Here is a 27,061-nt window from a genome sequence, read left to right on the forward strand (position 1 = left end):
TTAAACTAATGGGGATTAAAAAACAAACAGAGTCAATGACCTCATTCCCTTGATGTGATCTCAATTAAATATTTCTCCATGAGGGAAGTTGAAGAGTAAATGATTGCTTCCACAGTTAAAGAAAATAAACTTCCCAATCCAAAGGGAACATTTTCCTATTTACTGCTAATGTGTTGTATTGGAATATCTGGGTAATGGGGGAAGCAGGGGATGCCTGGTGTGCATACCTTGCCCAAACAAGAAAAAATACCTGCTTTAATGGCATATGGAAGAGGATGTACTGCAGCCTTTTTAAATGAGATCCTGATAAGTCATGCTGAAATGACTGGCTAAAATTAATCTGGAGAAATCAATGGGGACTTTAATTGGTGCTGTAACCGTACAGTGTTAGAATTTCTTTGGGGTCAGGGTAGTGGTAATGTTACCCTGACTGTTTGCCAATCCATTCCACCTTTCTTCTCCAGTAAATGAGTTGGTGTTTTCCCATAATAAATTGGTGTAAAGTGCTCTCTAAGATAAGTTTTAATTAAATTTTTGTCCAGAAGTGAGTGTGTGATTTATTATGCAAAAAAAAAAGAATGTAATCATTCTTGGAAATACAAATGCCACTGTTCAATGCCATTTTCAGTGCATTTTTTAAACTTTCTCAGCTGTACTAATGCAATTCATGTTTTGTTGTGCATTCCTAAGGAGGATTCAAGAGTTTGGAAACTTAACACGGTGTTGTATTTGTATAATAAATAAGATCTAGTCTTTCAGAATGATCAGTACCTTCATGTCCATTTGTCTGGGAAGGCAGCAAAATCTATGGTTCTTTCAGAGCTGCTCAGAAGGGTAAAGTTCTGTTGTAAATTCACTGTATTGTAGAAGTTGTCTGTGAATCCATAAAAAGGCTAAGTAATTAATACTTACTGTAATATGCATGTTATTGTAATTATATTCAGCCATGAAAGGATTTTAATACTTAGAGAAAAGTTGTGATGAGCAGCAAGATTTCTCCATTGTGCTTTCAGAATTAAATCCTAAGGTTCTTCTGCAGGCACAGTTCTTGAAATGAGCACTTTGCATGTGCATACTTACTGGTAGGTCTCTGCCATGATGTTTAGTTTTTCGTCTCAAGTAGTGCTACTTAGTAGATAATCCAGGTATTCTTGGTCAGCAAAGATTATTTGTTTGTCATTTAACTTCAGCCGAAAGGGAGACTTTGTAGGAATCAGGAAGATAAGAACGTTTTGATACTTTGATTTAAGGTAGCTGAGGTCTGAAACATGTAACTACATCAGAATATAATTTAAATACCTTCTGTTTAATAACTAATAATTTCAGATTGTAAGGTACAAGGTCATGAGCAAGATGTTCCATAAGTGTGCTGACTTTTATAGTAAGAAATTTGTCATGTCATGCTATTTCTTGCCAAAAGTGAGGGGCTTGTGACCTATTTTGTCTAATTACAATATTAGGATTGAAACTTGGGTAATTTTTATTTTAAGGATGCGATTTGTAGTATTGTACTAAAGTTACAATTTTGCATGACAAAACTGAAATGGATTTTTATGAACTCACTCAAATTTTGAGGCCATTAACTGTCGTTGGGTCTCTGTGATGATGTGATTATACTTTCAGACGAAATGCATGTCAAATAGGAGCAATGGGAGCAGAGATTGTGCAGAGAAATTACTGCAGCTACGTGCCCCAAGTCTTTCTTTGACTCTGCACTGCTTAAATTCCTGCTATAATTTGATATAAAGTATATATATCAGTGTGGGATTTTTTTCTTACTGTTTTCCATCTGTGTTAGACTTTGCAGTGATGTGTGGGTTACTGGAACAAATATTTGTCCTGTGCATGTTGTGTGGGGCAGTTTGGTCCAGTAGCAAATCCCTGAAATAGGGAATATAGAGACACAAGTTATATCGTCACATCTTCTGCTAATGTGCTGAAGTTTCTTATTTCATCTCTGGCAGTTCTCCTTCTCATTTTTGATTTCTTTATACGGAGTGTTCGTATTAATTGTACCCAGTTCCTGGAGCCACTGTGAACCATAAAAGTAGCCAGAAGTTAATCTGCACAAAAGTGCTTTCAGGGTTTAAAAGCCGTAACTTTAGTGTTATGTACAAAGATGGTTTCTTGTTGATGCTTTGAACTGTGTTCTCACATGTTTTGCAGCTCTGGTTGTCAGCACCACGTCTGCTGGCTTTGCCATGGCCCCGGCCCCTTTTGAGCTCACCTGTTTCCTGCTTGCCTCCCTTGGAACTGGCCTGGCATCCTGTGCTGCCAACTCCATCAATCAGGTCAGTCCATCTCTTCATTTGTACAGCAAACTGGTGTCGTCCTGGCTTCTGAAATCCTGTCAGGAGTCCCGTGCCTTCGGCTGCTGCCTGAGCTCTGAGCTGCTAAAACTAACACCACAAAACTAATATATGCCTGAGAATTCAAGTGGAGTTGCTAGGCACAGGGTGTTTATATAGAATGGAGTTGATGAGGTGTTAAGCCTCCCAATAATAATGTTTGTCTTGGTAATACCCAGGCCTGGGTCCCTGGAAATGACAGGAAGAACTGGGTAATTGGAGTGTAAGATTAGCCAGTGGGGCTCCAGCCTTATGGGCTGGATTCTTTGGTTGTTTTACTGTATGACCTTGTTGGATCTGTCTTAAGAGTGGCTCAGATCCACTTAAAACATCTGTAGTGGGACTTCAGTGGGATTTTGTCTAGGCTGGGATCATGTTATCTCCTTCACATCTGCAGAACATACTGAGAACCTCCATTGTATGGAGGTTCCATGACAGAGATATTCCAGGCGCCTGAACTTGAGCTTCCCTGCATGTGTCAACATGCCTGTGGAGCTTGGTGCTGATCTTGGGTCTCATGCACTCAGTTGGGAAGCACAGTGGTTCTTGGGCTCTCCTGACCTCCCGAAGGAAAGCCTAACTAGTGAATGGGTAATAACACTTGCGGGTGCTGAATGGAGTTTCAAAGTGTAGTAGCCATGGTCACTTTCAGTTGTAAATGTGGCCTGGAAAAAGAAAGAGCAGCAGCAGTGCTCCTTGGCATTTGACAGTACTTCATGGTTTCAGCAATCGCTTGTGAGTCCTGGGACTCCAGTAGTGGAGGTTTCCTGTGATCCACACCCTGGAGTCAACTTGGTTGAGTCCGGCTCATTGATGGTTACACCTTGTAACACCTCAGTTGTGGACACGTGATGTGGTTTTGGGGATTGCACTCATCAGCATGCATTTTACTGAGTCTGAAGTAAGTTGTATTAACTGTTTTTACAGGTTTTGGTGTTTAGTTCACTGAGCTCAAAATTGGGGCAGGCAGCTAACTGTTTTTGCTGCAAAATGGGAAGGATGATGCATGATTTTTAATTGCTTGGAATTGTTTAGGTAGCCTGCCTAACTTGGAAACACACAGATAGCCTTAAAAAATATTTTTAAGTAAGTGATGCTATTTTCTAAAGAATACCTTTAGTTATCATGTACATATTTTTCACACAAAGTCTGGGTAGAAACACTGTCATAACTAATGTGAAGTTTTGCTGGATTTTGATACAATTTTAGATGTAGCCTTTTTTCCTTTACTACCTTTTAAAGATTAAAAATTAATTTTATGAGTTATCCTTTGAAATATTTACTGTCATATGTACCTTCTCTTTTGGATACTACTGGACTGAGAGAATTAATGATTGATTATTTAGAGACACCTGTGCACCTTGTCTTCAGATTTTGCTAGATCTTCTGAAGAGGTGACATTCACACACAAATAACTGGTCTTTGTCTTCAGCTTCCATGTATTGCTTTTTGTATTTTGTCCCAAAGTAGGCACTTTTAAAACTCCTGGAAGCCATTTTTAAACTCTTGAATTACTCAGGAGTACAGGAATTCTGTGCTGTAATTTGGAGTTGGACACTTGGGATAGGAAAGGGGAGTTAGGAGGAGAGTAGGAACTTTGTACTGGGGTTCGTAATTCACTCTTTACTCACTGCAAGTTACTCCAACCTCACAATGTGTCAAACTGCCTTTCGCAAGTTCAACTAACACTTTAAATTTTCACACTCGGTCATGTTAAGCCACTTGCCTGTGTAGAGAGGCCTTGAAGGCAGATTATTTTTTTTTAGTAGGAGAAAGGCACAGAGTTGGTAAGGAAGCAAAAAGAAAACTGTGGTTGGTGATCTGTTGTTTATCAGTGGATTCTTTTAGTCGTTGAGTGTCCTTTTCCCAGTGTTACTGTGTCTGAACTGGTTGGGAATTTAGTTTTCCATAAATCCTTAAGGCTTCGGTAATCCATCCAGACCGCTGGAAAGGAGCACGTTAGACTTGGAACTTCCTTTATGGCTACTTCGCTCTGTCCATTGCTCCCAGTATGCGTACACTTCTCTGGCAGCTCATGACTCATGTTTCCCCCATTGCTCCTTGCTATCCCTTAAGGACCTTTTTATATGATAACCGTCTTTCTGCTTTCCATGTTGCAATAAATCTGAACATCTTTAAGGGCAACTCATATTTCTTGCTCCTCATTTTTCTGATAAATCTGTGTGCACAGTTTACAGTCTCCCCATATGTCATGGGAAGGTGAAGTGTGAATTGTGTAAGATTCTTGCCTGTGATTTAGGACAGGATGTGAGGAGCCTGGTCCTGTGAAAATGTAATGAAGATTCTGTAAAATTCATGGAAGTATTGATGGAAACTTGTAACCGGTCAGGTTCTGAGATTTGAGGGGTTTTTCCCCTTTTTTTCCCCCTTCTCTCAACTACTTGATTTTAGCAATGTAGTAGGAGCCGAGATGGTTTTACCCCCAGTGAATTAAGTTGACTTAAGTCCTGGGGTGGAAGCCAGGCTTGTGCTAAGTGGTACACAGACACCAGAACATTGTATTTTATTTCTTTTCAAAGTTGGTCTGAAACAATTTTCTAATTATCACTTTCTCCTTGTTTTCAGATGGTTGCATGTCATACTTTAAACTTATTTTTTCTGTCTGCGAGGGCCAGAAAGTTACAAAAATGTGCTTAAATGGAGATTCTTGCCCCACTTTCACTGTTTCTAACAAGAAAGCAATAAAAAAACCCTGGTTCAAATTGACGACTTTGTATTTTTTCATTGCTTATAGAATTACAGTCTGGATATTTATCCAGGTGTGTTTAGAAAAATGTTTCACAATCCACAAATTCAAAATTTTAGCTGTGCTTTCCAAGGCAAATAGAGCACATTTTGATGGTGATTCTGTGAAATTGGACAGTGATTTTTAAGGAGCTTGTGAGAGTGACAAAGTCTTATTGGAAATACAGACAAAAATGACAAAAGGGAGATGTGGTGCCTGCAAGGTCATTCTAGAGACATTTGTTTAAAAAATGTAAAGTAAAATATCTTGGAATAATTTATGTCAGACAGAAGTTTTACAGCAACAGACTTGGGCTGGTGGAAAATGTTATAAATTCTGGGGATCTGGATAAATATCAGAGGGTCCTTGGGTTTTCCTGTGGAGTGTGTCAGGTCTCTGGGCTGTAAGGGAGGAAACTCCCATGGGAAGGTGCCAGAGAACAGATAGTGTTTTATTTCTCTTGTTGTCCACCAGTGTTTCTGCCTCTGTCTCACTCCTTCCTATCACAATACTTCAGAGTTGTACCTCACACCTAATCCAGCATTGCAGTGGCTCCCTGGTTCTCTTCCACGTCATCCAACACCACGTTATGTCCTCCAGCCCTTTGGAATTGTACTGCAACATGTCACCACTTCTCAGTCCCACCTGCTAAAACTACTTTTGTCTTTTTCCCCCTCTTTTTCTAACGGCATTCTTTTGTTTTTTCATCATTGAAGTAACTTACAATTATTTTGGTCAGGTGCTCTTTATTGTTACTCTGTCTTTTGAAAATAACCATTATTTTACAGTGGGTTTTAATTTAAAAAAAAAAAACAAAAAACAAACAAACAAACAAAAAAAAAACCACCCAATGCATTTACCAAGGACTGGATTGAGACACGTTGTGTCTGTGACATTACTAAGCTAGCCAAAACCTCCAGAAAATCTCCTAAGAGGGGATGAGTCTTATTAGTTGTAGTTATGATAAGGAAATAGAAATGTATTCTGGGGTTTCATCTTGTAAACACTGCATGTTAATCTTGAATCAAACAAATAACTGCTTTTAGTGTTAAAAAAAACCCAAAACAACAAAAAAACACCACCACAACCCAAAAAACCCCACCCCATCACACCAAGGGTTAAAGTAATAGAAAGTGGTGGCTAGTGATAGGTGCCTGGGTTATTGATGAAGTGGGAAATAAAAATTGCATGATTCTGGTAGTCCCTCTGTCCCCTTTCTTTTTAATCCCAGTAAAGAAATTCAACACAAAAGAGAACTGCAATAGTTCCCCAAAACTAGGGGAACAGTTTTTGGTGTTATGTCCATATCAAACTTCTCCTACCAAAGAAGTATTTTATTGAATGTCCATGGAGTGGGAACTTTTAATTCTGATGGTAATATTATTAATATGCTCTGCTCCAAGTTGGAGGAGCTGACCTCCATCAGATCATGCAAGCCACCTCCATTTAGTACAGGAGGTTTTTGCTAAGTAAATTCCTCAAAGTTCATTCTTGCCCACTTCTGAAATCTCTTGAAAATTTATTTTTTTGTTCCTTCCCTTCACAGATAACTGCACTGTCATGTTGGAATGAGAGAGCTTGTTTTGAATCCAACAAGATTTGCCCCATACAATGTATGTAAAAATAATATAGTTGAATGATTGAAGTGATTTAGAAATAGTCCAAAGTGACTTTTCAAGGTTTTGGCTTTCCAGATCAGAATAATTCATGCCTGACTAATAGCAGCTTTCCCCTCCTGCCTCTGGAATGATCCCATTGGCAGGCGCTTACCATTTTCCTGGAATGGTGGATGTCAATCAGCTCAGTCAGGCCACACTCCCACATTCCCAGTTGCTCATTTGGGATTCACACCTGTTGCAGCAGGTGTGGCAGGACTGCTGCTTTTGAGATTCGACCCACGCTGGAGAGGTTCACAGACAACTGTCTCACCTGGGAGGGACCCCACGGCCTCACAAGGGGTAGGACTCTTCTCCCTGAGCAGCAGAAGAAGAGCTTGGGTGACCAAACCTCCCATACCCTGTCTCCTTGTGCTATCAGTGGGAAGGAGAGAGGGGTTGGGGGAGGAAAAGGTGTTTTTAAGGGCTTCTTTTCCTTCTCATTATCCTCCTCTGATTTTGTTAGTAATGAATTTATTTTGTACCTCTAAGCTGAGCGTGTTTTGCCCTTGGAGTGTTTTCTCCTGGTCCTTATCTCAACTCATGAATATCTCTCTCCTCTGCCCAGATGCACCAGGGGAGGGTGAGTGAGTGATTCTCATGGGTACCTGGTGTTTGGTCAGTGTCAAACTGCAACAACAGGACACCCCAACAATTCTATCATGTCCCTGAGAGCTTTGTCCAAATTCTTGAGCTCTGGCAGCCTTGAGGCTGTGACTGTTCCCTGGGGAGCCTGTTCAGTGTCTGACCACCTTCTGGAAGAAAATCATTTTCCAAATATCTAACCTAAACCTCCCCTGATTCAGAAAGTGTGATGACATTAGTATGAAGTACTTAATTATTGCAATTCTTCTTTCTTTTGTCACATTGACCCTTTTTTATCTTTCTATAAAATTTCACTGTCCTGGGAGTTTGGCACAGACAGCACAGTGATATAATTCTTTTGATTTTTACTTCAAACTCCATAAATAGTTTGTTGGAAAAGCCCTTCCAGGGGTGTCAGGGTGGCATGTCATGGTGAGCCTGATAAAGCACTCTCTGACAGAAGGGATGCACCGGTGAGTGGGTTTGCTTCCGGTCTGGAAAACTCCGTCATATACAATACCAGTTGTCTGCTCCTATGCCAGGGCTCATTTAAACATTTTTGAAAGCACTGTAACAGGTCTTTGAAGTAGAGTGTGTGGGTTGCAGCAGATATAGGTAACAGAAGAGTCTTCCCTTCATGTCTGTGGTGGTAGCACTGAATTTTCTTATTTATTATATGAATTGCAGTAGTGTCTTGTGAATCTGCTGGTTTTCCAGCATAAGAAGGTAATGATGTGTGTCCTGCCGAGTTTGCAGTCTGGGAAGTTATAGTGTGAAAGTATGTGGGTTTGCCTCTAAAAGCCAAACCAATTCTGCTAGTCACACACTTCAGTTTTTCATGGGAGCAATAGAGAGAAAATTGAAAGTCGAGTTGATTAGTCTGTAAAAATCAAAGAAGATAGTTGTTGTGAGAGATATGGTCTTGAATGGAAATAAGCTGCTTTAAGCATGTAAAAACTCAAGGACCATCCATCTTCCTGGACATGACTTAACTGAACCTTGGAAGTGCTGCAGGAATTACTAAAATTTGTCAAAGCTTGCGAGTGTTGCTTTAGTTACTGACTAGCCCAGTTGAGAGCTGACTGAAGGTCAACACACGTCACATCCTACAAGAAGCAGAAAACTCCCTGAGAGTTGGCTTATGCAGTTTAATATTCCTGCTCATAGAATGTTTTTTAATTTTTCCCTGTATTGCTTCCTGTTCACAGATTGTGTTGGATGTTGCTCTAGGCACTAGCAAGGTATGTTGAATCTTCAATTTGTGCTTAGGCTGTGCAAGAGCTTTCCAATACGTGATCTGCCTAATTTACGGTAAAAGAGCACACATGGCATGTACAGCATCCATGTTGCCAACTCTTGGGGCATTTGTCAGTTGTCCTAAAAAGATCTCTTGACCCGTACTTGCTAATGGCTGGATTTTTTGTTTTAAAATTCATCATTCATGACACATTCCTTGGGAAGGTGTATATTATATATATATATATACACACATACCTATAGCACCACGATTTCTTGGGTTCTGGTGGGAAATGGCTATCGAAATTGCACAAAAAAATTCAGCAGTATCCCTGGTGAGATTATAACACCGGTATGAATAGAAAGCTGAAGTAAATTTTTTTTTAGAGAATTTTTATTTGTAGTGTTGAATAGCCATTTGCCGCTGAGTGACTTTTTAAGAGGATTCTAAGCATAAGCTGTTTAATGAACAAGTAAACCACAGCTCTGGGCAGTAATCCATTTCTTTGGGCTTTTATGAGATCTATATGGAAACTGAAGGAGGAGGCTAGTTTTCAATACCAAAATCATTAGGTACATCATCCAAATTAAAAAGCATAGGGCATGTTGCAAGTATCTTTAAACTAGGACAAGAAATAAAATGGGACATGTGGATGGAGATGTAAGAGTTATAGCAGTTTAATAATATAAGCTTTGACTTTAAACCAGACGTGTCTGCAAATCTCGGAGGTTTGGTATTCTCAGGTCACTAAAGGCTAACTCTGCCTGGATCTATATAGATTATGTAAATTTTTGAAGTAAAACAGACTTCTAGAAGATGAAAATCTGTTCCTGTAATTCTCCTTTTAAGACTTCTTATTACAGTTGAGATTTATGTTGGTGCTCCCAATAGAGACGTGACAAACCGCTGTAACTTCAGAGAGTGCTATAAAGGTGTTGGCATTTGAGAGCAGGCTGGATAGTTCGGCCTTAAACTCATTTTTATGCTCTGAAATTAGATACTTTTAAAAATAATAACCTCTTACTAGCTGCTTAAAGTCTTGGAATGCCTTGTGTTTATTAAAGGGCATTAAAAGTAAAATATCTTTGAAGGGCATCCATTATAAAAGTATTTATCTGAAATGGCCTCAGGCAGCGAGGGAGCAGAATAGGTAATAAAAAATAAAGTTAGAGTGAGGGGAGGTGTCTGCTGTGTTTCTCTTGCTGCCTGTGTTGGTTACAGCCTGATTCCCAAGGTTTTTTTACCGTTATTCTTGGCCTCTTCCTGGCAGTGGGAGTGTGCAGCAGAGCCAGCCTTCCTCCAGGGAGGCTTATTGTGCTCAGTTGAGTGTTCCTCAGTGAGGAAAGTTCCTGTTGGGGTGAGGGTAAGTAGCAGAGCCACGTCTGGAAGGGACAAGTGGAGAATATCACCTGGCAGAGTTCCACCTATAATGGGGAGATGTTGAACTGTGATCTGTGTTTTGAGTGCACATTCTTCATCCCTGATTAAAGTCTTCAGGGTGAGGACCACTCCTGGTGGAAGTCATTTGTGTCTCCCCTTAAAATGACAGTTGACTTAAACTCCCTAATGATCTGGATGTTTCTAAGGTTTCTTTTGAAGTGGGGCCAGGAGGTGATATAGAGGCTTATGAGCAGTGCAAGTTTTGTAGGGAGATTTCAAGCATTTTATTAGAATTACTGCTAGAGTCAGAGAAAATGGATAACCCATAAAGCACAAACTTTCTTGAAGTCATCATACAGATGTGATTCCATAGCTCTGGTCATATCTGGGATTAACTTGGAACAGAGTTGGAGTAGAGTTGGTTTTATGCCAGGATTGTGTAAGAATAAATCAGTAGTATTATAACAATGTCATAATTAGTTTCCAGGTAGCATTAAGTAGGTGACAGTGAGGCAGAGTGTCATGAAGGGCTGTAAAAACACAACTGGCTGGGAGAAGATGTTTAGGAGATGGTTATTTAGTGTCTCTTGAAAACAAGAATGAGAACATTTAGGAAAAGGCAAGTTAGAAATGAACAAAAGAGTGTGGTTGGGTACTGAAAAAGCTTCCCAGGGAATGGTCATGGACCTGAGGCTGCCAGAGAATAGAATAAAGAGCGAAGTGCTTAACTGCTTTGAAATGAAACATACTTATCACAAAGGGCTCTTTGCTTTGGCAGAGAATGTGAAGAAGTGGTGCTTGGGGATGCTTTTGGAAGATTTGCCCTTTTCAGTGGGATCTAGAGCAGAACGATTAGTAGAAATAGTTGGTTACATCTAAAAGTAGGCTTTGTCTGTTTCACATTTAATTCTCTGTTACTGCTGAGAATATAAAATTTTAACCGTGCTTCAGGCAGTCATGGTAGAAGCTTCCCCCTTACTGCTTTACCACTCTTTCCAAGAAGATCTATCCATAGGGGCCAAAATTGCAGAGCGTTTCCTTAAGCCACTCTCTCCATGGATCAGTGTGTGTTCTAGTGCTGCTTTGGTGATACAGATTCCATGTGTAATTGTGACTGCAACGTTTCCAAAGAAACCCTTCAAATAAGTTATCTCATGAGCTATTCACTGTATAATTTTGCCACCTTTGGATTTGCAGCTCAAGTGCAGAAGACTTTTTCTTCTGTGACTCCAGACACTGGAGATATACTGGACACGTATGCTTGAATACATTTTTTCAAATGCCTGTGAGTTCTGTGCGAGCATTCTTTCTGCAGGCGACAGTCATTGTATTTCAGAAATTGGCATTAATTGTGATAATGTAGCATGGAGTTCCTCTTTGTGAAATTCAAGCCTTTTAACATCACCATCTTCAAAGACAATAAAATTCCAGTCTACATTTATCTATTCCCATGTGAGGAGTTACTGCAGTGTATATTGTATCATTCCATATGAAATTCTTCTGCTTAATAGTCTCATTTATACACAGTTGTCTGAGGTCAGTTTACCATTTTGCAGTTGTCAAACAGCTGTCAAATTAAGAGACCAGATCCCAAAGTTCATTTACATTTTATGCCATTCTTTGGGTGCCTGGTTCATATCTTAATATAACTAATGATTTATCTACATATCTTAGTCTTCTTTCTGCAGTTGTTTTTCACAGATGTTCACATCCTCTCTTTCATCAAAAGCAGCCTTTAAAATAAAAGTGGTGTAACATTTCATGTGGTGAGGCTTAGTTATACAGCGAAAGGAAGATGGTTCTGTATCTTCAATGCAGGCAATGAAAACAGTTTAAATTCTGCCTCAAATTATAATGTGAATTTTGAACTGAAAAGCAGAACAATAAAAAGAAAGTTTTCAGATGTACTACTAGAAATTATAAAAGAGAAAATCTCCATTTCATTCATTTATTGTTGGTTTTGGCTAATAATTAGCCCAGCTATTGATTTCCTCCTTTAACCTTAGATTTCTTGTTCTTCAGTAGGAAAACAAAATAAAAAGGGCTTTTTTCACAAATCATCTTTGTAGTAAAATGTATTAATTTTTCATCAGGCGGAATATCAAAGGCCATCACGTGAGTGAGAACACAGAGACTAAATTGAATGCTATTTGTGGTTCTGTGGTATGATGATTCTTATGTCGGTGAGTTCCAAGCATAGATTTATATGGTGAAGATTTAGGGGTTGTTTTCTTATTTATTTCCACTGGTGTAATGATCAAAGGAGTGTCTCTATACAAGCCATTGATGTCTTTACTACAAAGTACTTAAACACCCTGAGGTAGCCATCTACTTTATAAAAATTCCTTAAAGACAGGTAGGTTCCTTGGGAGTTGAACTTACACTTTTGAGGTCGGTGTGTTGTTAGGAGAGGATGGCAAGAGAGGTTCTGTTACAGGCCTCAGCAGTTCTCCTTAGAGCTGAGATTTAAACGGCTCATTTAAAATGTTGCTTTAAATTATGGTCACTGGGGGAAGTTTGTCTGGGATATGCCGGGCTAGAGAATAGTTCCTGTGCCATTTCAACATCATTCACTAACATATTCAAGCCGTGTAACTTGATTAACTCTTTCCAGGTTTGGGGGGAAACATTCTGGTCTACCCATATGTGTTTGTAGCTGCTTTACATTCTGGAAAGAGATTGTTTCAAGGCTGTCGATCCTCCTTTGTGCCGGTGGCCTCAAGAAGCTGTGCTTTGCTGAGGAAAGGGAAACAATATCTGCACTATTTGCTGCATTTCATAAGCAATTATTAGTCTTTTCAGTTGATGGGATCTGCATTGGGATTGTAATAAAGTACAAGTCAATGTGAAATTGGATGCAGACTAGGAGAGAAGATAAAACCAAGTGAAAATTAATGACAGATGTAAAAGTTATTGTAATAACGTAGTCATCTTCTAGCAATCTTTTTCCAAACTGTATTTTTATTTCAGCAGATGTCACTTGAAGTCTTTGGAATAAATCATCTCTTTGATTTCAATTACCATCTTCAGTACTGAAATAGCTTAATTATGATGGGTTCCAACTTATTTATGAACAGGTTTTTACATTTGAGGGCAGTTGCGGAGTTGTTTTGAATGGCCGGATGCGGAATGCTCCAGTGACTGTCCGTAAGTCTCTTTTAATGGCTTCAGGTACCACTAGTGTTAACTCCAGAGCCAGCAGAGCCTCTCTGAAGCTGGGGATTTGTCATTGTCACAGCTGGGACATGGGGAGTGGTAGGGCTGATTTGCCTAATGTCCCCTAAGAAAAATTTGGAAAAGCTCAACTTTGTGGTACTTGTTCAGTGCTGAGCATAAACAGCACTTCTACAAGTAACTACAAAAAGCCTTCCCCAGTTGTTTTAAATCATAAGCAAGCTTTGTTTTAGTTTCTCAAGTGAGAAAGAATAACCCAGGGGTGGTCAAGCCAAAGGCTATCTGATGCAAGGAATCATTATTCACCAGGATTCATGGATGACCCTCTGTCTCCAACCCATTGGGTCTTCTCATTTATCTCCTCGTTGCCCTGTTGCCTATTGGCATCACTGGAAGGAGGATGCTGGACTCTGGAGCTCGTAGGAGCTGAGACTTTATTCTTGTCCTCCGTGAAGCATAACTGGGCAGCTCCCACCTACTCCCTGGGCGCCTGCAGGGATAATGGGAATTCCTGGCAAGTGAGGGTCTGCAAAAGGCTGGCTGGCGCCTCCAGCTCTTCCCCACTTCTGCACTGTTGAGGTTCCTTCTCCTTTTCATTGTCCCTTGAATTTACCCTGCAACTCTTGTTTGGACTGGAGATGGAAAAGGATATTTTTCTTTAGAAGGTGAAATTCCGTAAAATTGTATGGTAGTAGATATTTAACCTTAAGGTGTGTACAGACAGGAGGGGATCAGTCTCCAGAAGACTTTCCAGCAGGTTTTTTTGTCAGAGACAACAATGGTATCTGTATCTGTGCAAACTTCACTCCATGGATTTGTCCAGTTCCCCTTTTTAGCATTGGGAGAGGCAATGGCCACTCACCTCCCAGTTGTTTCTCCATGCCTTTTATGACTTTGTGGACATTGCTTGTATTCATCCTCTCTTTTTCCAGGCTGAGGAAGACTGCTCCGTCTTGGTTCTCCTTTATGGAGCTGTTCTGTACCTGTGCTTGTCTTTATCTTTGCTTGGTTTGTGAGCTTCTCTTTGGGAAAGGTGGACCCAAACTGCATCCCCAGAGGATGGAGGCCCAGATACAGGACAGTACAGGAGGGATTTATACAGTGGTTGTGTATGTGCAGGGCAGCATCCCTTCCTCGACAGGCACATCTGTTTGTAGGCACACACACACTGTTAGTGAGTGCAACTGACAACAGCAAATTAGATCAATCAAATCCTTAAGATACTTAAAATACCATAAGATCTCTTGGGGCAGCAGTCAGCCCAGCAATCAACGATCTCTGGTATGGCATCTCTAGCTTTGGTTTCTCTTATTTTTTAAAATAATTTCTGAATAGTGACTGACTCTTCCACAGACCCAGCCGTTCATACCTTCTGGTGTCCTTCTCCAGGAAAAAAAGAGTTGATTTGTTTCTTTTTCATGGCTAACAGAACATTGACATTTATACCTACACACCAGTTTCTGCCTCTCAGTTGGTATCTAACAAACTACTGGAATTCTTCACTATCAGCTTCCACCCTTAAAGGTCTGGAATTTCTTATGTATTACAGAAGCATTTAGGAACATTGTTCAAACCTGTGCATTAGGAACCATATATTTTAAAATTAGGCATGAATTATACATCTAGATAGCCTGTGTTTCCGATGTGATCATGCCAATAAAAGATCTGATTTACATGGGCTGAGCGTGTGCAGTTTGTGCTGAGCTTAAGCAGAGCCAGCTGGGGGGTGTGATCCCAAGTCTGCTGCAGAAGATACAGATAACTTTGGGCAGCCTTATCATGAGTTACTTGCTTTTGCCGCTCAAAAGTGACTGAAATGCTGGTTTTGACATGTGGGAGCAATGATTTTATTTTTTAAAAAAATCATTGTTATGAAGTCAGATGTTCAGTTGCTGTGTGGAGGGAGGGAGGTTCAGCAAGTTACAATGTGGTGACTTCAAGGTTAACCCCTCATCTAAGGGATCCAAAATGTGCTCCATGTGGCTGACTGGAAGAATGGCTTCACTGCAGTCTTTTTCTTGGTCCTTAGTGCCCATTCCAGAGTGGTTTTTTATTTGGTGGAGGAAATGCGTATGTTTTAGCTGCCTTCCAGAGTGTTACTGCTCTCATCCCATGTTTCTCACCCCCATGTTGACTTTTCTCATGAGGCTTAATAAGATGTCTCTCTCCTCCCATTCCCAACTCAGCTGAACACTTGCATCCGTTTCAGATCGGGTGTGCTCAGAAACTTGTCCCTTTTATTTTTTTTTACTCCCTGAACTATATAATTTGTTCCAATAAAATTTTTTTTTTTTTTTTTTTTTTTTTTTCCTGTCTGCTATTCTATAGTAGCCTGGCGGCAAAGAGAATTTAAGAAATGTGTCCTAGCTACCTTGTACTGTTGCGCCTCCAATACACTGTTTATCATGTTTGTGTTCACCATATCCCTTTATCTCTTTATTTACCCCAAATGGACCCAAAACTGAAGCCAAATCAGTATCAGAGTAGTGTGTGAACCAATGGATTTGGCATGTTCTAGGCAGAAAAATAGCATATCCATTGATGACCTTACTAACAGAGCTGAAAGCATCAAAAAAGTTTAGACATGTTAGATAGAGTGCCTCTAACAGGCATGGTTATGGTTAATTACTGAAATTAAAGGTATTAGAAAGGCAGGAATATTTTTCTGTCGTGATTCCTTTGGTTTGGCCCCAAAAATCCATACTACAAACAGGATGCTGATAAATTGTTTCTGCACAGATCATAAAATAAACAGTAAATTTATATTAAAAAAGTATAAATTAGAGTATTCAAATGTTATTTTTATGGCATATTAGGTGGAATTGTTTTAATGTAAATGGTTATTTCAAGGAGACTGTGAAATTGATAAATAAATCTAGTCTGTTCCAGTGCTAAATATGTGAAATGTAATTTTCTTGAGTCTTATATCAGCAGGCCCATGTCTTTGTGTCTGGTATAGGATGTAGGTGCTACTAGTGTGTGTAACAGGTGCATGTAATTCAGCTGTGGAACTAGTCAAAATAACTTTAATCAGTTAATGTTAAGTCAAACCATATGCGTCCAGGCTGTTTTTCTTGTGTCCTCCCATCAGTGCTTTTGTGGCTCAGTGTCCCGCAGGATCCAGCAGTGGAATGGAGGAAGGACCTGCTTGCTGAAATTTTAATCTTTGTGCTCCAAAGTAACAGCTGCAGGTACTGGAAGTGCACAGTGTTCTGTCTCTGTTTTCTGCTTTTATGTAGACATTGGTTTGGGAAACTGCAGGGTTGTGAGTGATGCCCTGAGGAGCACAAAGACCAGCATGTTCCTGGGACTGGGGAGCTATTAAAGATGCTTCATCATCAGTCTGTGTGAGAAACATAGCTGAGACTTGAATGAGGAGAGAACAGGGTGTTCGTGTGGTCAGTTGCTTTCAACACCAAGCTTCTGGGACATTTTGAAACAGATGCAGTGAAAATAAGCAGAAATATGGAAGATGGGACCACTCATCAAGCAGACTTTTCCTGCAGTAGAAATGCATAGCAACCAGAAAAGAGCTTCACTGCTTATCCAAGGCATGGATTTGTTTTTATACATGTAAAAGGCAAGTTGCTTCCTCACTCTGGAATATTAGCTTTGCCAAGGACCATTTCAGCTGGGACAGAAGCAGATTTGCTGGCGGACTGGAGTAGTATGAGCATTCGACAGCACGGAGCAGTAAGGGGGTTTAGTCTGTCTTTTTGCAATAGGTGGATTTCTTGAAACTGTTCGCAAGGATTTCATTTTTCAGGCAGTATATTTGGTGTGCATATTCCCTGTTAGCTGGTGCTGCTGGAGGAGAGGTGTTCGATGGGGTTGCCTTTCTGGGTGGTCCTTCCAAAGCTGTAATCAGTGTACACACGGCAGGTCTTGTCAGCGTAGGGCTCAGCACCGCAGATTTATCATGTAAGATAGCAGCAGCCAGAGTGTGTGGCCAAGGAGCTGTTCAAGGATCCTATATACAATTAATAAAACTAACTTTTGAAGTGGCCCTTTTCTTTCATTTTACTAAGGCAATTGGGAACATCAAGTTTTCCCTTTGAAGTTTAATTTCATTGGCTGTGCTAGTGGCCTTTATTTCTGCAGATCACAGATTCAAAATCATGATGAATTTATTCCTGAGATGTTTGTAGAATTTATTTTCTGGAAAGCTAATCTTAATTAACATTTAGCTTCATCTTTAGAGTCTCCTCAGCAATTAGTTGCAAGGAAATGCACACAAATAAAATGTTCCTTTGACAGATATTTAAAATAGCCAAGGTGGTAAGTACAGTATTAAACACAAAAATACTATCAAAGTGATTTTAGAGGCCAGTTTTATACTTCTTAAAATCTTTTTACTTACAGTAGGTATTTTCAAGTCATTAATTTAATGACTTACTCTTTTTTCCTGCTAATACAGTCTAAAAAGCAAATGTTAGCTACTATTATTAAACTATTTTTTTGGAAAAATAACTTGGGAAGCTAGAGAAAATATATTAGATGGCACACTTAGGCAGGGTCAGCGGGACACAAAACCATAAAATAATTTTGATTAAAAAATTAAAGGAAAATAGCTTTTGTTGCTGGTTATAGTAAAGAAAAAAAAGGCAACCCAGCAGAAAACAAGGCAGAGCTGTACTACAGGGAGTGTGTGCAAGAATATTGGCATTTCTTTTATGCCCCTTGTAAAAAGATTTCATCTTCGTTCTTTGCCCTCTGAGAAGACTTCAGCTCCGATGTTCTGGGTAGCAGAAGACATCTGCTCTACTTTCAGCTTTAAAGCACAGTTAGCGCTTAAGTTGGATAGACAGCAGCACTAATCATGTTAAGCACAGTCTCCGAAGGCCGGGTGAAAGCAGAATTAATGCATTGTTTTAGGGTGTGGGGCTAGGGCACAGGGCAGGGTGTGCAGCTCCCTGCCAGCGCCGGCCCAGCCTGGAGCTCCCTAAATCTTGTTGGTTACACCTCGAACAGGAGCCAAGCCGTCAAGGAGACCCCGTTCAAGTGTGTGCCACACCGGTTTCTGGGTTAGTAAAATGCTTATTTGGTGTCAATTAGAAAAATGCCAGTGAGAGGGCGCTGCAGTTAATCAGAGGTGCTTCTGTTTATTCCTGGGTTTATTCCTGCTCCCTGTATTTTGTGCACCACTTTGCTTTCTCGGTTTTAAGCAACTTCAATGCATTTTGAAATTTCATCTCCATTGTAGATATTACTCCAAGTTTACTTTAAGCAGTATATCCTTTAATCACCTAATGCAATAAATGGTTGTATACCCTCTGTTTAACCATTAAATAGCAGTATAAGCCTTGGATCTGAGCATTTATGATTGTTTTTTGGAATCAAAATTTAATATTACAGGATTGAATGCTAAAAATGTGTGGCAGACTGTACTACGTGAATATGTGGGTACTTTGCTGATAAATTTACTCCAAGGTGAATCATGGCTTAAACTTTCATCCCCACCCTAACTTTCAAAAGGTGTAAAATGTATGTTGCAGATACATGGTTGCAGTCTGGTGTTTTTGATGTTCTGTGGGGTGGTTGTGGTTTTTTTGGGTTTTTTTGTTTTTTTGACATTCCTGTGACAACATTGTTTCTCCAAGTTAGCCAAGTGTTAACTTAAAAAATGTTGGTTTTATGGGCACTGTTACCCTTATAAAACAAAAATGAATGGATAACACTTTGAAGAAAGTCTGCAGAGGAAAAGGAGTTTGAAATAACATTCTGCTCTGGCTTTCTTGACTAATTTAAACTACTGTTATATTTTTGGTTAAAGGTTAATGTTCCTTTAATTGGCCTTTTAATCAGATATCTGTGTTTGGCTGGGGGGGATTGCACTGAGCAACATGCCCTTAGTGTTCTCATTTCTCCCTAGAAATCTCGTGGGATTTTCCAGCCTTTCTAAAGTATGCTATCAGAACTAATTGCGTCCATGCCTTGAACAGCTTTCTGCTAACAACTAGGATATTTTAGAAACCAGATAAATTCTAGCATTGACTTTTACTTTTTATCTTTTGAGTAACACATCTGAGCCTTCAGATGCTCTTTGGAATGATTTGGAGGGGGGAATATTAAAAACCCTACTTTTAATTAGCAAAATAAGATTTTAATAAAAAAGTGAGCTATGTATTGTATCATGTGAAAGGTCTGAGAAAATTATAGGTTTTTTTGATGTTTGAAGTTCATTTATGCCTTGTTTAGTATTGTGCTCTGTTCTCTTGCACAGAGTAGTGTGTTAGTTCATTGTATTCACATTTGCTTTAGCCAAAGTATTTTTGGACTGAAATCAGTGGTCGATTTATGTTGCATTTAACAGGCGTAGGATTGAGCTTACAGAGTTAAATATGAATATTTTTATGTGCTGCTAGAAAACAGGAGGGCAGTGAACCTCAAAAGGAGACATCTCATAGTGAAAACATATTTAATTCATCCACCCATTGGCATCACTGCAAACATGGGAATGGCTTTGATTTTATAATTGGAATAATCAAAAGTGCTAGGAGACAGTCAAGTTAATTTTTTTTAACTGTATTTTTTGGTTTTTTTAATCTCTGAATACTGATGTGCTTGGTGTGCAGCCAATTTTGGTTTCCCATTGAGAAGTATGTACTGCGTTTTTCATTTGATTGTGTAGGCCTTTCTTACATTAGTAAGGGACAGAGAAAAGTTGGGAAAGAAATGAAACGTTAGCAGGGAGTCTCAGTAATTTTGTAGTGCTTGAAATAACTTCTAACTGACTTAATGATATTTATCTTTTTCAGAATAATAGTCACTCTGTAGCATAACTAAAATGTGAATTAAATCGTTGCTTGTCCAGGAAGATGGAAAACGCGTGAAAACTGTATGGTAATTGCTAGAAATCGAGCTTTTAGTTATAAAAAAGTATTTTGGGGTGCCTGTATTTTTACACCTAGTAACCACCAAGCGCTTCTTGATTTTGAAAACCTGAATGGTTCTGCTTTGTCTCACAGATTTACAGTTGGCATTATGCCTATGCTCTGTGTTTTTTACCGGAATAACAATACGTTCATTCTAGTGAATATGGGGGCATGTAAAATGAACAGTTATCTTCAGTGCAGTAAATAATAATAGGGAGGAAGATGCAAATCAAAGACCTGGTCTAAAGCTCTTATAATTTTCTTCCCTAGTAACATGGACAAATACAGCTGTGTGTTTATGCTTGCACTGAAAAATCTGCTTTGTGCCATGGAATGACGTGGGGCCATGATTTCATCCTACATGGGTTTTTTTGTCTGTGGCACCACGTGCCTGACAGTGGCTGGAAGTCCTGCTCCGGGTTAGTTTATTACCAATCCACTACTGTGTAGTGTCTGATTTTTCGCCAGTGCCAGAACAGCCTCAAGGAAGCCACATAAAGGTTTGATTTCCCTTCCCATGAGTGTTCTTAATTTATTCCAAAGTTACATTTCTAGTAGTGGTCTAAAGCTCCGGTGCTGTGTGTGGTTTTGGAATTACAGCAGCAAACCGCAAAGGCAAAAAGCTCCCAGCCCAGATTCTGCTGTTCCTGTATGTAAAGCTGACTGGCTTCCCTTGTTTTCTACAGTGGAGAACTTGAAAAGGATTCTTTCAGAGTAACTTAGAATCACAATATAGATTGTGGAGTGTAGTGGACGAAGAGGTGATTTCCCGAATAGTTTGGAAAACTTGGTTAAATAATCATTGTAAGTTGCTGGTGTGTGTTGTCCACTATTGCCTGTGCTGTAAGTGTGCAGAGGTTTGTGGAGGTGCCCATGCACCTGCTGCTGTCCAGAGCTAGGGGGGTACATGTTGTGTTTGCATAAGCTGGATCCGGGCTAGAGCTTGTTTCAAACTGACAAAACTGCCCTGGATCCAAAATCCAGAATGAGAAAAGTCAGGGCTGCTAGCAGTGTTTTCCCTTTAGTGTTAAAATACCCAAACACATTCTGCACACATTACCAGAAACGCTCTGCTGAATATTTAGTGTCTGGAGTTTCTCAATGCATTTTAAAGCTTAAAGTACATTTCAAAATTATATCTTTGAAATTAAAACTTGCTCCTTCAGGGAAAGCCTGTACCTACTACCTACTACTTACTGCTTAAGCTTCATCCTGTGCTGCTGGAAAGCCTCTGATTACTGGAAAAGGTAGCATGACTTTATTGTTTCAGCAGTAAAAAGTAGAAGTTGTTACCTGATCAGGAGAACTTGGCATGTAGGACACTACACATTTAGAAAACTCTTACGAAGATTTTTTTTTTTTTTTAAGTCTTAAATTTATTTGTATTAATAAATTATTTTTAGAAGTGTTTTTTTCATGTATGTGGTGCCTGGTTAAGACTGTGGCAGAGCTGTACTTAGCAGATGAACTTTGTTTTCTCTTTCCATGGTAACTGATGCTGGCACTGCTGTGATCCCCATGGAGCCCATGCTGAGGGGAAAGCTGCAGTGTCCGGTCCTTGGAATTTGTCCTCTCCCATCCCAGATATCTCTTGCCAAGCTTGCAGCAGGGCAGACACCAGTGTCAGGATGGGTTCAGGGATATTTTGCTCTAGCAATGTGAAATGTTGAATCCAGTCTTGCGTATTTTTCTTTGGCAGCCCCACCTCCATTCTTGGTGATGCTGACAACTGTGCAAACCAGCCTTTCTCATATGCACTTTGATACCAGTCATTGATTTAAATCTGAGTGAGCACCGGAGGATGAAAATCATGATCTGGCTGGGTTAGAGTTCCAAAGCTGCTGTCCTGCAGGGTGATGATGCCTGTGTCCTACACCTCCGGTGGTGTGACGGGGCCGGGGGCCAGGCACAAGGGAACGAGTGGGCCGGGCTGTGGGTGAGGGGGAATGTGAGCGAGACATGCTGCTGTGAGCAATTATCCTGCTGTTGGGTGGTGTCAGCTTTTAATTCAAGTTAACAGGGTTCTTACATGACAGTTGCAAAGTTATATTTAGACCACACTGGCGTATATTGCTTACAGGACTTTTTTCTGTTTTAGTTTATAGAAGTGCTCATCTTCACATATGGTAACATTTTCTCATTTTTCAGTAATATGGCAATTTTGACTTACATTATACAGGGTGTTGTGGACTACGTATTAGTCAGTACTTCTCATATGAGCCAGGATTTCTGCACTGACTGATTATTTTGAATGGTTAATTTGAACAATCTTTGTGTGTGCTTTTGAGACTGCTGAGAGGGACAGATTACAGCAAACCCTTAAATCATAGGTGACTCCATACAGAATGAAGTGCACAGTTAAATTAACCACGTTAATTATCATCTTCAGAAGAGAAAGTTCTTTTGTCTGTGCTCTGACTTCTTTTCTAAAGTTCATTTTCTTACGTGAGAGATACTTCGGTGCATCTTTTATGTATTAAAATAGTATTTGTCATTCAGGCTTCTGTGGTTTTGCTTCACTGGGTGCTCACTGAAACAGGACTGAATTGTAGATGTGAGCTGGGTACTCACCCAGATTTCTTTACAACAACCATGGTGTAGGATTACAAACAGACCACCTTGTTTATATCCTTATATCAGCTCAGTTTATTAAATCCTTATGAGTTTTAATTTACAAATATGTAGGAATTCAGTTATTTAATCACAGAGGAGGAAAGGAGAAATTCTGAAAATGGTTCGAAGGGGATTTTAAGGGAACAGGATGTGTCTGTAAATACTTGGGTGTGTGTCATTGGAGGTCCATACGTGTGGGATACAGGACCAGGTTTCCCTTCGGTTTCAGGTGAACACACATTCACCTGCCTATGGAAGGACCAGAATGCTGGTGACTGTTCATTCTCTTTCTTCCAGATCAACTCTTCTAAGGGATTGTCTGGACTGGGAAGCTGAATCCCATCTGGAAAGTATTTTAGATTTTAGGGCAGTGCAGGCAGTCAGTCATGACTGACTTGGAAGGACAGTGGTGGCAGGAGTTGAGGTCCTTCAGCATGTCTTCCCTGGAGCCTGTCCCAACTTCTCATGTGTTGTGCCAACATGCACTTTACCCACCTGTTTTACAAAAGGAGAATATTAAGTAACTTGGAGTTCATTGCAAACTTTTCAAAACAGCCTTGAAGTTTCATGGGTGTGGTTCAACACTGAAGTCCAGAATGGCCAGTGACAATTCTGAAATAAATCCTTTAGAATTTTTTGCCATTTAAAGTAACTTCTACTGTATTTTTCCTTTTTCTCTTAACTCTCTTTCACACCCTGGCTTAATGTCTCTGGGTTGTGGACAATGAAACCTCTGTCTCTGCTTTGTGTAATTTCTAGTGAGAAAATGAATCTGTTTATGGGGAAACTCTGCAGAAAGAATGTATAGGAATTGGTGAAGTTAATGTTTATATAGTTGGCATTTTAATAATTGCTTTAAGAATGAATTTGCTTCAGATTTTAAAGAACTTCTTAAACTAAGCTCACATCTTGGCCAGGAGGCAGTTATCTAGATTGTGTTGCTCATCATAGAGTGGGTTTTTTCGCTTGGTGATTTTTTTTCCTCATTTGGGAAGATTATTTGTTAAGCATGAAATTGCATTTAAGCTGAGAAATGCTTCTTAGAATTAGCTAAAAAATCTGTGAAGATAGTTTTTAAAAAAGGATGGCATTATAGCATTTTTAATTAATGTAAAAAATGCATCCTATAATGTAGAATGCTGTATGGAGACTTCAAGTTCTGACATCTGTAAAATATGCAGAAATGACATTTAATCAACCTCAGCTCTGTTCTGTATAAACATCTATCTGGCAAATGGGTTTTATTTTTCTGCAGCCATAGGCTGAGGTGGTGTTGTTTTTGCAGTCTCCTACTTTAGAAGAAGTAAGATTTGACCATGAAGGATCTTGCTTGGAGCAGTCCTATGGTGAACAATCACAGGTCTTGGATTTCCCCTTGATTAAACAGTGTCAAGATCAGTTAAACAGAACAGCTTCTGAATTTTCAGAGTGCTGACCTAGCATTGGAGCTTCCACACCTCCACCAGACAGGAGCCTTTTTCATACTCTGTCTGTGGTCCATTGAAAACTGGGATGGAAATCCTGCTGGGTGTCAAGGAGCTTGGAGAGCATCTCCTTTGTCTTGCCCCATCGTGTGTGCAGGCAAGTATGAGCTGAAGGTTTCTGAGAGGGAGGGGTGTTGAAAAAGTGTTCCTTGGCTGTTCAGTGATGGAGATGAAAAGCCAATTCCTCTCCTAGACGTGGTTTCCAAGCACAGTGGGGCTCTGCAGGGAGCCTGGGCTTGCTTTCTGTGTGCCACAGATGTGTTCAGCCCTGGAGAAGGAATGCTGCTGCACCCAGGAGAATATCAAGTTTTTGGAACCTCTAGGGGTGGATTTAAAACACTCAACAAGCTTAAAGCTCTGAAAACCAGCTCTGAATATAATCACCTTTGACTTAAGCATGAAAAAGTATGTTCTCAGTGTCAAGTTGATGGCTGAAGTAATTTTGCATTCTTGGGGTGTAAAAAGTGCAGTGCTGAGGGACCTGCGCTGCTCCGCAGAGAAAAGAAGAGTGGCTTTTTTATCATTCAGGAGGAAAAAGTGTGTCCAAATCCAGATAATCATGTTCATCAGGTACTAGCATTTCATAATTTAAAAGTTTAACCCTATAGCTGTGACCCAGGTAAAAGAGAAGAGTTTGAGTTGCAGAGCTGCTGTGGCAACTCCGGTTTGTAAGCCCAGATGTGTTTGTCACACCTGGAGTAATGCATGGCTGTGCCTGAGCCTCTCTGCAGTTTTAGGTACAAGTATTTTAATCGCAGTTAATTGTGCTTCAATTACTCTTCTTGGAATCTTCTATTACTGCTCTGGAGTAACAAGGAATTTTTATCTCCATTCCTGAAGTAGTACATTGATGACATTAAATGGAGGCATATCATTAATTCAGCTATTCAACAATATTTTTTTAATCACTGAAATCTCAATTTTTCCCATCAATTGTCTTATCGTTACTTTCTGTTGGATTGATGTTACTTTGGGTACTGGAAGTGGGGGAGTTATCTTTTGGGTGGACAAGTGATTGATTTTAGGCATTAGACATTCGCCGTGACATTATAAATATTTACCTTTTCCTACTTCTACTTCGAAGTGATCTGGAGGCTTTCCCAAACAGGTTAGTTGCCTCAAAAAGCTATTAAAAATATCTTTATACTTCCTTTGCCGTAATATTTTTAAAGCAGGGTGGCTGGGCAGTTGGCTGTGTGGAGTAGCCTTTCCTCTCCACCATATGTGCATAACTTATTTTACTCGTAGGAGAACTACATGTGCATTGAGGAGAAAAATAGATGCCAAGTGTCAGAGCTGTCAGGAATTTTTTCTTCCACTACATTGCTTTGCTTTCTTTCTACCTACAGGAACTTTGCAGCTTTTACACCTTGTTATCTGCTGCCTGTCAAATGTCACATTTTCTAAGTCCTTATTTTCAGCTGCCATGGTGCTGTGAAGGTTTTGGGAGGATTTCTCAGTGATATATGTGTTGCTCTGAAAATCCTGCACCACAACACAGAATTTCAGCTATAATTAGAGAGCAGGAAGTCAGAAACACAGCAAGTACAACATTATAATTTGGTCTGTCCTATTCTGACATGGCCCACCTTTCTGATGCCCGCCTGACAACAAATGTGAACCAGCAGAGCTTTGCTCCATTCTCCCCTTTGTTTAAAAATGTGACACATAAAAATCTAAGCTATAAATAAAAATTGTCTCTCCTAGAATGTTTTAAGAGCTATTTTAAAGATTCATATAAATAAAACCCAATCCGGTGTTTATTCAGCATCTTTGCCCTCATAAGAACATTGGGGTCTTTTCAGAGAATCATGCATTTGTGGAGTCAAAGAGAGATAAGTTTCAAAAAAATATTTGGCTTAGTGAGGATCCAGATTCAGTAGGAAAAATGAAACTTGACAGAAGTGGAGAAATATGTTTCTGTGAGTAGAGGTTCAGTAAGAGCATTTTGTGATACACAAAGTTTTAAATATTTTTTTATCCACACAAGAAGTGTGGATCAGTTTTTTAAAAGAAATGTAAGTTGTGGAAATCAGAGCTTTCCTTTTGTTGTCAGTTTGCTCCATTCTGCTTAAAAATTTTGTTAATACGTCTGACACAACTTTCATATTTTTCTGTCTTGCTTTCTTTGTTTCCTCTTGCTTTTCTTTGAGGAAGGTAAAATAGGATTGGTTAAGAAAATACATAATATTCATAACTGTTTGCGTTGCTCAGGAGAGTTCAATAACTTTCGCTGTTGGGCTCTTTGGTGACCTTGTTAGACAAAAATGCAGTGGTTACTTTTAAAATTTCTCTATCTGGTTTTGCTGATTTGACTTTGGACTTTTGGGACCTAGGGGATGGACGTGAAACGTTTTTCTTCCTTTCTTTCACCCGTAGCTGTGATTGCCTGTGGAGACATGAAACCACCATATTTTCAGTTAAATCCATTATGTGGCTTGTAAAAGAATTCCTCCCATTTGGAATGGGAGATTCGAGGGAAAAAAAAAAAAAAGAGTTCTGAGCAGTGTTACCCAGGGCTTGGACTCAGCTGGGAATGGGGCATAAGCTGTTGTTCATTAAATGCCTCCTGAGTTTTGAGCTCTGCATTAATATCACTTAATCCTGGCTTTTGTGTTTAACATTAAGCTTTTACACTCAGTGCTTAGCTTCAAAATGTGTTCCAAAATGTGGCTGTAATTTTACTGGGGAGAGCAGTGAAGGTCCTGCTTTCGATGGCGAGATTGTCTAGACCTGCCCATGTGTGTACTGCTGGCAGTGCTGGTGCTCATTTCTAGCAACAAACACCTAAATGTACAGCATAAATTTAACTTCTGGATTTCTGTAAGGAATCGATGGCAGCACAGCTTTGTGTTGTATAAACAAGTGTTTCTGGAGAAGCTGAGGTTCCTTGGGTAGTAAGCAGGGTAAGGAGCACCATTCTGGGTGGTAAGATGGCTGCGGGCAATCAAGCTAACAGAAGAA

The 27,061-nt window shown here is 39.7% G+C and overlaps 1 protein-coding gene across 3 annotated transcripts in view; it reads left to right on the forward strand.

Annotated features, from left to right (window-relative positions):
• LOC120760917 (protoheme IX farnesyltransferase, mitochondrial) overlaps window positions 1-27,061 on the forward strand; it is a 92,950-nt gene that overhangs the window by 9,365 nt on the left and 56,524 nt on the right. For all 3 annotated transcript variants that reach the window (XM_040081684.2, XM_040081683.2, XM_040081685.2), the window contains exon 4: window positions 2,167-2,291. In XM_040081684.2, the coding sequence (XP_039937618.1) occupies window positions 2,167-2,291 (125 nt within the window). The remainder of the gene's footprint in view (window positions 1-2,166; window positions 2,292-27,061) is intronic.

This window comes from Hirundo rustica, chromosome 18 (assembly GCF_015227805.2).
Source record: "Hirundo rustica isolate bHirRus1 chromosome 18, bHirRus1.pri.v3, whole genome shotgun sequence".
NCBI classification, from domain to species: domain Eukaryota; kingdom Metazoa; phylum Chordata; class Aves; order Passeriformes; family Hirundinidae; genus Hirundo; species Hirundo rustica.